Source organism: Diadema antillarum, unplaced genomic scaffold (assembly GCF_040938485.1).
Source record: "Diadema antillarum isolate AM-2024a unplaced genomic scaffold, OU_Dant_1.0 scf00000201, whole genome shotgun sequence".
Lineage (NCBI taxonomy): Eukaryota > Metazoa > Echinodermata > Echinoidea > Diadematoida > Diadematidae > Diadema > Diadema antillarum.
The window spans coordinates 3,432,517-3,445,817 of record NW_027271090.1 but is presented as its reverse complement, the minus strand read 5'-3'; the positions used below and the strand labels follow the sequence as shown (position 1 = coordinate 3,445,817).

The window sequence follows — 13,301 nt, the reverse complement described above, 5'->3', positions numbered from 1 at the left end:
TATGGGGGTGGGGGTGGGGGGGGGGGGACCAATCTTCAACAGGTTAAGAGTTTTTAGCTCATATTTATTTGATATTCCACTATTTGAACGTGCAGAGATGTCACCCTTGAGTTGCTCCCCCCATAGCATCCCCCACACCCCCTCCCCCTTCCCCAAACTCTGGTGGGCCAGACAGGGCAATAACCCCAGAGTGTTTACTGGCAGCAGTCACTGGGGTAAAAAAAAAATGGCTCTGTCCCCCCTGTGTCTGTCCCATGGCCAAGTCTGCCCCAGCAGAGGGAGGCCAGTTTTGTTTCTGGCAGGCAGGCAGGCAGGCACAACAGCCATAGTTCAAGGCGACAAGTCCTCGGAGATGTGTCAACACCTTGCTAGCAACAAAAATGTCTTTGTTCCAAGAGTTTTCCTTCACAAGGATGGAGAAAAGAGAGAAGGAGGGAAGGATGGAGAAAGCTGTGGGGAGACACTGAAAGAAGGGAGAGGCTGGTGAAGGGAAGAGGGAGGAGGGATGTAAAAAGAGAGAAATAAGATGATGGGGTGAAAGTGAAGTTTACGAAAAGAGCCCTAGGACATGGTTATTACTAGGAAGGAGAGAAGAGAAAGGTTAAACAGGAGGCAGCTATCACCAAGGTTAGGTGTAAGAAGGGAGAAGGTACTTACAAAAGTCCCTCCAATCCAAATTAATGGTGGCCTCTATTGATGCCTTTTGCTCTGTCCACATTCAAATCAATAAATACGTCATGAAAATGTGCATCATATCTTTATAATAATTTTTTTCATAATTTTCGTTCTGCACCCTGTTAAGCCCCATCCCTTAAAAAAAAAAAATATCTTCAAAAATCATCTTTTTTCCCATATTCTAGTTGTGACGTTATTATCCTGTAACACCTGAGCTGAACAGTAGACACAGTTGTGTTCCTTACCATTCGTTGCTACTTCAAAAGTTTGTCAGAAATATTTGTATTAATACAGAACATGTGATGCTGTTGTGAGTAAGTGCAGGTAGTAATAGCAACGAATGGTAAGGCACATAACTGTGTCTATTGCTCAGCTACAAATTGTTAACTGTTAGGGTCTACAGGAGGGTGATGTCACAACTGGAATATGAATAGAGATGATCTGTAGGATTATTTTAGAACTGTGGCTTAACAGGGTGCAGAAAAATTGAAAAAAAAAAAATTTGAAAAAATACAATGTGCATATTTTCATGAAGTATTTAGTGATTTGGTTATGTAAAGACCAAAAAGGCATTAACATACATTTGGATTGCAGGGACCTTTTAAAAGGTTTTAAACCACAACTTTTTGTTTGAAAAATGAAAGAAAATGAGGACGGGGTTTCTGTGTGCAGCTGGAGTCATCTAAAACATGGGAAGGTGACAGTCTTGGAATTGTGAAGATATAAAGAGCCAGTCATTTGAATGCATCAAGGAAAGATTCAGAGAGACAAAGGGAACAAGGAAGGTAGGGAACTTCAAAGGGAAAGGGGTTCTGGGTCGACCTCTAGAAAGATGATTATGACATACAGATGAGAAGAATATCTTAAAGTGTTTTATGATAGTGTCTAAAGATTTACGGGGAAGAATCTTTTGATCTGCTTGCCTGTAATGCACGACAGGCTGCAAGCAGTACATGTCACACATGATATCAAGATATTAGAAAGCAGGATCAATGTGCATGGGTAGATGGGGGAGGGGAGGGGAGGGGAGGGGGTAGGGCTGCAGTGGAGGAAGGGGAGGTACGTGATGAGGTAGACAGCGTAGGCCACTGACCCCCAACATTTTGCAGGTAGATATCACGAAGATGCCGGTTCTTCTCGACTCAGTTGGAGGTGGGGGACTGGTGTTTCTGTCATGCCTTGGGTGCTTAGAAGGCGGTTGCTGGCGGCCTTTCCATTTCATGTTTGTATGTTTTCTGGCGGTTAACGTCGCTCCCTTGCCATTCCACGCATGAGAGTACACAAATCTTCCAGATACCAGCCAGAAGTTAGACGAGGTGCATGAGGAGGTTTTGTATCAGCGTGTCTATTTACGGACGAAGACTCTTTCATCTCAGAGGTGAGAGTTGTGCACTCTTCTCCTTTTAAACGATAGCACTTTCAAACATTTGGTGCCAAGAGATGCTAAGTGAGCATGCTTAGCATCTGAATGAATGCTTAAACGCATCGATATTCATAGTGATGAATTCTTGAAGGGCAGAAGGCTGTAGTAAAACAACTCCTTCCGGAATGATGTGTGGACAGATTTTAGGGCAATGGAGGATGTGATGAGAATTATTGTTGATGCCAATGAGGGTACATGTATTTCTTTGAACATTGTTACCTTGGAGAAGAAGTTGTTCAGTACACATATCATGCACAAACACACACACACACACACACATACACATCTGTTGAAACACACATACACACAAACAAACACACACACACAAACATGTACACATATCTGTGCTTTCGAGATAAAATCATGTGAAGATATTGACATGTCTGGTGAGTGCAGCATATATTATGTGAAAGGTGTTGAAGAAGGCGATGAAAAAAGATTGTCTGATGAAATGTGCATTATTCTCTGCAGAAATGATTGCTCAGTTGGGGCAGAGAGTGTGTGAGTGTGTTTAGTGCATGAGATAGAAAAGGAGAGAGAGCAAGAAGGCAGCTGGAAAAAAAAAAAGAGGAAGAACAAGTCCCCACGCCTATTTAATCACCCTAGCCTCACTTTACATCATTCCTCAATTATCCCATCAGGACAACCGTGTCTTCAAACTCTGATTGGTCCATCCAACCACACGCCAGGGCATGAGAGAGAGAAACCTGGTGGACACTTAAAGAGATTACAGGCAACAGATTACCTCAACTTCCAGCCACAAATTACGCTGAATTTCTATCCCTTCCTCGGAGTCCAAATCAATCTCCAATAGCAGTCCGTGATCGGAGCTGCGCTGACGTCAATTTTGTCTCGTGTGACTCACTTGACATACTTGCGTTTGCTGGGAGGAGGAAGGGGGGAAAAAAAAACGAGAAATGAAGGAAGAGAAAGAGAGATTGTGTAAGTCTAGTCCAGAGGGGCATGTATGTATATCACATTGTTTTTTTACAACTTTAACTTTGATCAAAATCAACACCGTCCACATCAAGCTGATCGCACCATTGTGTGCCATTTCGTCTAACAATTTGATGGCTGTATTGGCTTTTCGTCTGCCATTCCAAACATTTTTATGATCAATTTGTGCAATGCCATTTGTTGACTGTAGCTTCTCTCTCTTGAAGGGGGAGCTGAACATCACTTTCTTCCAAAACTCGACTCTCCTTTGTCTTATACGACCCACTGAGTGCCATCGCAGCAGCATAATCTGTGGCTGGATGGATATTTGAACAGAAAATGGGCAATGTCGAGAGGGGAGATCATGGAAATAGCAAATATTTTCAGGGAGATTGGGCCGGCTACTTCACTTAAGGTGAACACTGATCGCAGGCAGCAGTGAACTGTTACCATGGAAATTCCTTTCATTTCTTCTTCTTTTTTTTTGTATTACATGTATTCGATATATTCTGCAACTCAACTTTGACTTGATAGCATGTGCAGAGAATTAGTCATCTTTCAAAAACAAAAAGAAAGCTTGTGAAATCTGCTATTAATTACAATTTCATATTACTGTTTAAGACACAAGCAAACAAACACAAATGCCAAGAAAGAATGAAGTTTGTATTTCATTCCTGTCTGTCAAATAAATGAAGATGGAGATATGACCATGTGAATGGATATGCTCCAGAGCAGAGTGTAGTAGAAGTAGATGTAGTAATAGTAGTGATAGTAATAGTAGACTAGTAGCAGTAGTAGTAAAAGACATAGATGTAGTATTGGTAGTAGCAGCAATGGAAGTAGAAGACATAGATGTAGTAGTAGTAGGAGTATCATAATACAACAGTAGTAGTAGTAGTAGTAGTAGTAGTAGTAGTAGTAGTGATTGTAATGATAGTACATTGTATAAGAGATGAAGTAATCTACATTTGATTTTCAGGGATACTGAAATATATGAAGACTTTTCATTATGGACGATTGCTCTTTCTCTCATTTTTACATTTCCACCCCCGAGTTCCAGAAGCATTATTCACATCCACGCATGAATAACAGAATACCACACCAATCACTTGTGCTCCTATTACTGATTTTTTGAAAAAGTGAATGTGTATTCTCTCAAGACTTTTGCTGTGTCACATTTATACTAGTATTTCTATCTTTCCATGGACCTGATCTTTCTCAGCAAATGTGCTGACTCATCAGACGACCAAAGATGAAAGCTCACTTTAAGCAGAACAATTTTACTCTTAATCTCTGCATCTCCTTCAAGTCATTGTTAAGTCACCATGTAATTGCTGAAGTTGTCTTTTGTAGCAGTAAATGGTATGCGACTGTAAGTGAAAATCAACCACAACCCTTGATATGTGCCACTCACTCCGACTGGCCAGCATGCTGTATCACGGGAGACGTTTAAGTTTGTTTCGCCGGTGATTCGCGCGGCGAAGTTTTGAATGCGGCACGGCCTGGGACTTGGGACGGCATGACATCACCACACCGCGCTGAATTGATAACCGATCTCCTCCCAACCCCAAATGTGGTGTACAGGTGTCGGATGGTGATTTCCCCCCACGCGTCGGAGCACCAGAAGGAGAGATGATCTTCACAGATTTGGAGATTTTTGCTCCACTTTCCTCACATTCTTGTCCGGGAAGGTGTCACGCTCTTGTTTTATTTTGATGCTGCTTGAACCAGATGTTGGTTTGTCAGTGTCAATCAACCCAATTTTCTGTCCCTCCTCTTCCATTTATCTCTCATTCACCTTTTTAACTTCTTTCTGTCAGTCAATGTTTATTCATCCTGTTCTTTTTCTTTTTTTTATTTTTACATTCTTCCCTTCTGTCCATCTCATCACCTCATTAGGATTCAGGGCGCGAACATGAAAAGGAAGAGCAATGTAGGCTGACGTTCTGAATTGCCTTTTTACCTCACCAGCCTAATGTTTCCGCCCAGTATTGATCGACACTGCAAGTAAACCAGCACATTTAAGTGTGCCTAGATTAAAATAGCACTGGTTATAGCCTAATGTTGAACTCAAAGCCACTTAACATGCGCCAACTCAAGCATTCGTGTAAATGCAAGGAATCATAGGCCAGTATGTGGTGGTGGCTTTGATGGAATTCAGATAAACTTGGAAAACACAACTCACAACTTGTAAGTATCAGTGTAATAGGATTTGCTGGATCATTCATGAACACTTTCAGAGTAGATTGATATCCCTTTTTACGATGAGGGATAGCCTTGTAGAATAGATGTGACCTTTACATGGCAAAGAGCACATTTATAACTTTTCAGGGCCAGAATCAATGTTTTGCAATGTGATCAGGGCAAAAACACAGTTATGTCCTGACTCACAGTGATATAAACAACATTTCAAAAAGCTGATTTCAAATGTACAAATTTCTGCATTTATGATCAGTGTTTTGCTCTGATCGCATGTACAGGGGAATCGTAAATGGAAAACACACGTGAAGACGTTTAAAATGATGTCATCTCAATGCCTTTACAGTTCACGTGAAGTGGATATCCATGTTGCACAGTTTGCTGCAGTAGGGATTTAAATTATTTCACCAATGCCCAGTGCACGTTTGTGGTATCGACTATTTCTCTAGCTCGAAAAAAATTGAGCCTGAACAGTACCCCCATGTATGGCATTTTGAATCAGCATTTTGAATCAGCATTTTGAAGCAGCATTTCAAAATGCTGATTCTGCCTTGACCCCAAGTCAATAAAAGTGATGTTGGATACCTCCAAGGCTTTTAAAAGAACGTTTCTCTGAAAGGATCAGGCTGTGACCGTGACCCCAGAAAACAATATCTATGAAACACCCGCTGTATTGAAAATTTCAGTTGATGGCGTAGAGATTGCATATGATGTGTGTAAAAATCATAAAAGCACACGATTCTCAACGATACCTACCACTTCTTGACCTTTCAACTCATCTAGCGCCGTACACTTCTCTCTCTTCTCCTTCGCCGTCCGACAAGCCGGTATGATGCTCTCACTGCACCATCAATTTGATCCTCGCACTAACAACCAAAACACACACGCTCCGCGGCCTGCTATCAGTGGGTTTCCGTATGTTGGAGGAAAATAGAGCGAGTAAGGCAGAGATAGAAAGAGAGGGAAAGAGAGGGGGGAGGGGGATGTGACAGATGAATAAGGAAGTAAAGATGGTGAAAACCTGCGAGGAATCCGGAATAAATCCTCCAAGTTGGGGTCCCAAATCCGACCGCTGACAAAATGGATCCCGAAGCAGCGCCGGGGTAACACCTTTGGATTTAAGGTTTTGGAGGATGCTGAGAGCGAGAAAGACGTGTGTCACTCCGGCTCCAGGGCATTCAGAGCATGAGGTATGGATAGTGGTCTGCCTGCTCTGGACTCCAGTACCACCGGTACAGCACAAACTGGTCCTTTTTATGATGGTATTCTTTATTTGAAATTTGTTTCAAATCAGCGTCATATTCACAATGATTCAAAAAAGAAAATGGCATCTGGTATTCCGTTCCTGCTTCTTAATCATATCAATTTTTTTGTTTACAGAGGAAGAATTTACACAGATTCATACAAACAAACAATGAAATAAGACTTGCTCGAAAACCTACAATCTTGTATACATATGTCTGAATAATGCAGACTTATACTTAAGTCTTACAGTATAGAATTCACCTTGATCAACTTGATGAAACTCATCAAATAGCTGGTCAGTGGCACAAAATATATACATAAGTAGACAGCATTACACAAAAGCCTGCAGTACACTAAAATCCTATATATCACCCACACTTTTTTTTTGTTTAAGAATATTTACTGATTTTAGTTGTTCAATTCCAAGATAAGCAAAGTGAAAACAGTTTGTTGCAGGTATGATAAATGCAGGAAAATAAAAAACTTTGCATTGCACAAATATACAGTTCATTTTATTGTTCCCATATATGTTTCACATTATACACAGCTTAAAACAAAACAACACACACAAACACAATGCACCCACTCACTTGTTTATTTCTCCTGTGATAAACATTAAAATATCTTCAATATTTTCGTATCTAAAAACTCTCAGCAAATATATTTTCACAAAAACCACAAACTCTGCATTTCATGCTTCTGGCATATCACGTTAAGCATTTCCTCAAATCAGTGAAAAGTAAAATTAAATTATCATATTGATTTTCCCCTTGCCTGCCTACTGAACCCATCCCCTATGATATAAGAGTATTCATAAAGCATTCTTTTTTTGGAGTATGAATTTTCTAAATAAAGTCAGTGTAGTCCCCCCCAAAACACACACACACACACACACACACACATACATTCACAAAATTGTTGGCATCCAGTTTTATGAAATGCTGTGTTTACATACACTTGTAACCTACTCTGACTAATTTTTGAAAATTTCAAACACAAAGTTGAAGTACATTTAAAATGAAATGGACATGAATTCTGTGCCCGTTGTGCCTTGTGATTTCCATCACATAGAAAAAGAAGTGTGGTGCATATTTTGGGGGAGATTATCAGCAAATTTCCTTAATTCTTTTCATTGAAAGAGCAGCTTTTGGTCATTTTGTGTGTTAAAACTAAAACAGTGGGCATATGTTCGTAACATATCGTGTGTTCAGTCTCTCGGTTTCAGAGATAGCGCACTGAAAACACGCTCTCTTTTCTGTGTACGGAGAAGAAACATCTCGATGACATAGACCCCCTGTGTGGAAGAATAGATTGTCTCTGTATCCTGATAGATTTGATGCAGCTCTATCCCTCTGTATCCAATCTTCTGAGACGTCCTTATGTTGATAAAAGGGACGCAGAGAGCGGCGGAAGGAAAAGCTAAGAAGGATACGGGTTAGGAGCCAAAAGGAGTAACGTGAACTTGAGATGAACTCCCAAGTTTGTTGAGAATTTGCTCTGTTTCTGATATTTTTTCACTCTTAGTTGTCCTCATGCTGACTTGCATTCATGTTTTTGGGGCTGCTGCAGTTGCATGAATGCTCCTACAATCACATCATCCAGTGTGTAACAGACTGTAACATTTCTTCTTGTTTGCGGATTTTATTGATTGCTTTAATAATATTTTCACAGTTTTGATTGCGGAAGTAGTTTGCAAACTTCAAAGCAGACCCTTGTGAAACATTAAGAAGGAACAAGGCATTAACCCTTCTCCTACTATATATGCATTTTGTTACGCTGTGAGCTGCATAACTGTAATTTTCAGATGAGTAAGATATGATGTTAAGTACCTGAATCTGTATATATCCAGTGTAACAAGTTGTTTTACTTCTTTTTTTTTTTTGTTACCACTCTGTCAGCAAATCACCATACATGATTGCTCAATGTACATTTAGCTGTCAGTGACACCACCATTGTATGCTAAGCCAGATAATCAGTCCTGATTATAAAGTCCTAATAATAAGTCCTCAAGGCTTATTAACGATGTCCCATTTTCTTCCCCCACCCTCCCCCTTACTTGTGCCCCCCCCCCCCCTCCCCACCTGTACAGGTGTATGGGACGAGAAGCGGTTGGAGACGCGGAAGCCGCTGGAACGGAAGAACAAGAAGAAGCAGAAGGACCCGTTGCAGGTATCCCCGCAGGTGGCCCCGCCCCAGCCCTCCGCCTCCGTCACCACGTCGTCGACGCTCTCGACGCCGTCGTGCAGCATCATCCAGCCCCTGGTGCCCAAGCTGAACAAGGAGCAGGAGGAGCTGATCGCTGCCCTGGAGAGGGCCAAGACAGACTCCAGTGATGCCAACTGCAATTCCAAGGTATCCATCCCCTCGATTCCACTTCTTTTGTGCCAAATTATAACCAAAATTATCAAGACTCAGCAAATGGACAACCCTCCAGAGGAAAGCAAACTGCTGTTATGGATCATTACAGTCCAGACTACTGGGGGGCATTTCATGAAGCATTTTTGTCGGATATTTTTCTGACAAAATGTTACAAGCTACTGAAATCCTTGCATCTGATTGGCTGAGAGCAAATTTGTCGGACAACTTTGTCGGACAAAATGCTTCATGAAATGCCCCCCAGATCATAGGTGTTCTACACGCATGTAACCCAGCAGTAGATCACTGTCAAAAACACCATTACATTGTATCACAACATGACTGAAGGGTATACTGTAAGCAGACTGTAAGACCAGGGGGGCATTTCATGAAGGAACTTGTCGGACAAAATGTCCGACAAGTCAATTATATCCGACAAGTTCAGAGAAATCAGCCAATCAGACTAAAGAATTTCTCAAAACTTGTCGGATATAATTGACTTGTCAGATATTTTATCCGACAAGTTCCTTCATGAAATGCCCCCCAGAACTATTTGTGGCATGAAATTTATCGCAAAGTGGAGCCGACAGCCCTTTTCATGGCATGAAATTTTCGCAAAATGCGTTGTGTATAGTGTAGACAAAAACTTTTCATGTGCATTTTAATTTCACAGATCTTGACTGTCGCAGAATTAAGATGCACATGGCAATTTCTGGTTTTGCAGTAATTAGACATATGCACTGCACACATCATAGTTGTAGGACATCTTCAATGAAGGTCTATAAAAACCCTCCAAAATGTGGAAATGACAAGTTTTTTTGTGACGGTTTTGTCTTGATTTTAAGAAAGGGGAGGGGGAGGAAGGGTGTACTACAAATGCAATTGGGAAAAGTTTTACTACAAATCCATTTGGAAAATTGTGGCCAGCATTCCATGCAGTAAAACCAAGAAAATTAAACATATAGTGAATGATAGCCAAAAGTGGGATGATTTAGAATACATGAATCAATGAACTCACAATCACTGCAGAAAGCAACCCCACGTGCAGGTTTCTTTAAAAAGAAAAAAAAAATCCAGTGTTTTTAATCAGAATATTGGCTGACCAATAAAACATGTGTGTTTATTATTAGCAGCCAGGCGAACCTGTTTGCAATCTAAATGTCAGTATCATCATCTGATATTTCCCTGCATGGTGACAACATGTTTGTATTGGATATGCCCTCAGAACACATATGATCTCAGTATTCCAAGAAGTTGCACAACTCAACTGTCTTTCTTCTTTTTCTTTTTTTTTAAATCCCTGGTATCTTTCCAAAGAGACACATAGACTGTAGGTAGGGGTTTTTTTTAGAGCCTATTGTAGTTAAGTAAAATCATGGTTTTAGTGTTCCCTTTATGTCTTTCTGTTACATCTCTCTGGTGGAAACTCTGAATTTCAACCCAATTTTCTTTCTTTATCCTTCCATGGTAGCCCGCAGAGCATGCACATTTTGCTGTCTCTAATTTGTGACATTTACTTTCTAGATCCCTGTGAAGATTTCAAATGGTTAAACAAGAAAAAAAAGGGGGGAAAAAAAGAAGAGAAAACGGGAAGATCCAGAGTGGGAGAAGAGAAAGGAAGAAAAATATCAGCGGTGGAGCCATCCTCAAAATAGATAAAACTTTGCCCTCTTCAAATCAGCGATCATCCATCGGCTGAAGGCAGAAATGCAGTCGGCGTGTTTGTGAGTGACATGGGGGTATTTCTCCGGGATCCAGATATTTTCTTTGGGTTCAAGGGGACTCACGCTGGGTGCAGGGGGAACCAGAAGGCCAGTGCCGGAGGACAAAAAAGTTGGCAGACATCTTGATGTAGTCCACCATCTCCGGGCTTTGCCAAGATTGTGCCATGGTAGGAGGAGGAGGGGGTGAAGAAGGAGGGGAAGGAAGAGGAAGAGGAGGAGGAGGAGGAGGGAAGAGAAAGACATGTTTCACGTCATGAATCTGCCAACTCGGGTCACATGATCCACATAATTATTTGGAACTCCAGCTGTGTAGTCATCTTGGGGCATCACTGAGCAACCAGAGGGTATACCTTTTCGTACGCGAACACATAGTCCAAAATCCTTCGTCCGACCGTTCTGGCATCATGTTGAATCTCCTGTACATATCAAAGCATGGCATAACTGTCACATTTCTTTTAATGAGAGACATCATGGAGGTAGTGACGCACAGTTATTCCCCATGCAAGTTTGTTCTCATTAGTGTGTCTTATTGAGGACCTGTCACATCGATGCCATGTTAACACGTATGATAAGCGACATACAAGATTCTATCAAATATTCATCGACTCGCAGATATACCTGCTTGTGTTTGGCTAGCAGTCACACAATAATACTTAACAGAATTTAGTATCAGAGAGCATTTCATAAATACAGTCCTTCCCACTTCCCCCTCCCCCTCCCCCTTTTTTGTAGGGAAAACTGACAGCTCTGTACATTCCCTTATCACAGCATCCTTACTGTCGTGTTTATGCGGGTGCCTAGTTCGGCTCTAATGATATATTTCACCACTGACTGGTCACCATTACTTGAGCGCAATTACACCAGGGTATGTCCTCGTCTGCTGCACACTTCACTGCTCTTATGCAATAATAACACCATCCATCAAGGACCCTGCAAAAACTGGCCCGGACCTCATGCAACCCAATTTCTCTAATGGCAAATTAAGCGGCACGCCTGCATCCTTGCGGGGGGAAACCGTCTGTAAAAGGAAACATCTCCAGAAAATAGATGTGTGAGGTGAAATCAGCGAAGTGGTCGTGGCGCTCTGTAATCACAATTTTTATTTCTCTCACGATCATATTCTAGGTGAGGTGTAGATACAAGACTACAGAGTGTATCTTGCATCTCACAATATTTTCCCCTGCCCTGTTTTTTCTTTCCGTCTGATGGCATTTTATTAGTCCACTGTCGCGTTCCAACCATCTCTCATTTGACGATCGTGTGTGACTTGAGCCGTGAAGCGCTGATAGCTTGTTGATCACTGAGGTGCACTGATTTCTAACGTCATCGCTGGCAACCAGCTAGCTCTTGCTTCCCTTAATTGAAAAGTCATGCCTGACAATTCCCCCCTCTTACACAGCTAGGTCTCCGGACTTGATGACTGCCAAACGGCACAACAAGTCCATCATGCGCACAAATATCAACAGCGCCGACTTGTTTGTGATCCCCAGCTTGACGGCTGAAGAAAACAAGAAAGGAGGGGCGGGGAGGGGGGGACACGGAACAGTTGGGCAAACTCGGCTTCCAATATTTTGAAACCATCCAGCCAGTCAGTAACCTTATGCTGCGTAATGTTGCCACTTTGATTGAAGATGTTTACTGGTTAAACGCAAAAGGCAGTGTCATCATTGTATAGTGCGTGATTACAAAATTCTTGCATTTGTTCATTTGACTCACAGAAACATTTTTTTCAAGCTACATACATGCCACCAGCTGTGATGGTGTACCCACCCCGCTTTCCCCCTCTTCCTTCGGATCCTCTCCCTCTTTGGTTCCCCCCTGTATCCTCTCTTCTGCATCTACTCCTCCACCACATCCTTCTCCTCCTCCTCCTCCGAGAATGCTGCCTGAGATGAAGCTGTGGTTTGCCAACTGTCAGCACCTCTCTCTAATAGCCCAATCCAGAAATATTTGGTTTGGATATTTGTTTGCTCTGACCCCAGAATGGTACTGTTTTGGTATAAAGAACAGGGGGCAAGAAAAAAGGAAAAAGGAAAAAGGAGAAGTCGTTTTCTAATTCACCTTTCCTTTTCCTCCCCACAACTTCCCACTCTTTCTTTCCTTCTCTTTCCCCTCCATCTCTTCGTCTCTCCTTCTCTTTCTCTCTCTTTCTTTATCTTCCTTGTCTGTCTCTGTCTGTCTTTCTACATATCCATTAATCTGAGCATACTGTAAAAACCAGGAAGTTTTGCTGGCATGAAACTTTCACAAATTTCGCGAGGTGCCGAGATTCGCGAGAGTAAACTGCATGCAAAAGTTCTTGTCTCTACACAGCGCTTTGAATACCAGTGGCAATTCACAAAAGTTTCATGCCACGAATGTTTCTGGTTTTACAATATGTGTGTGTGCATACATGCTTTCGGAAATGGCATGTATGCCAGACCATGTTCTGTGTTCTTGCCATTGAGTTGTTGTTGTTTTTATGCCTCCGCCACGAAGTGGTGCCGGAGGCATTATGTTTTCGGGTTGTCCGTCCGTCCGTCCGTCCTTCCGTCCGTCCGTCCGTCCGTCCGTCCGTCCGTCCTTCCGTCCGTCCTTCCGTCCGTCCTTCCGTCCGTCCGTAATAAATTTTGTGGACAGGGTAACTATTAAAACCTTTTAAGGTATCCTAATGAAACTTGGCATGTATGTGTATTAGGGGGTGAAGTTGTGCCTATCAACTTTTGGGTGCACATGGTCAAGGTCAAAGGTCAAAAGGTCAACGT

General features: G+C 41.9%; 1 protein-coding gene across 1 annotated transcript in view; it reads left to right on the top strand.

The window, feature by feature from the left end:
* Nucleotides 1–13,301, top strand: part of LOC139723872 (vitamin D3 receptor B-like) — an 88,517-nt gene that overhangs the window by 65,756 nt on the left and 9,460 nt on the right. The window contains exon 3 of the mRNA XM_071635077.1: nt 8,568–8,830. Within this exon, the coding sequence (XP_071491178.1) occupies nt 8,568–8,830 (263 nt within the window). The remainder of the gene's footprint in view (nt 1–8,567; nt 8,831–13,301) is intronic.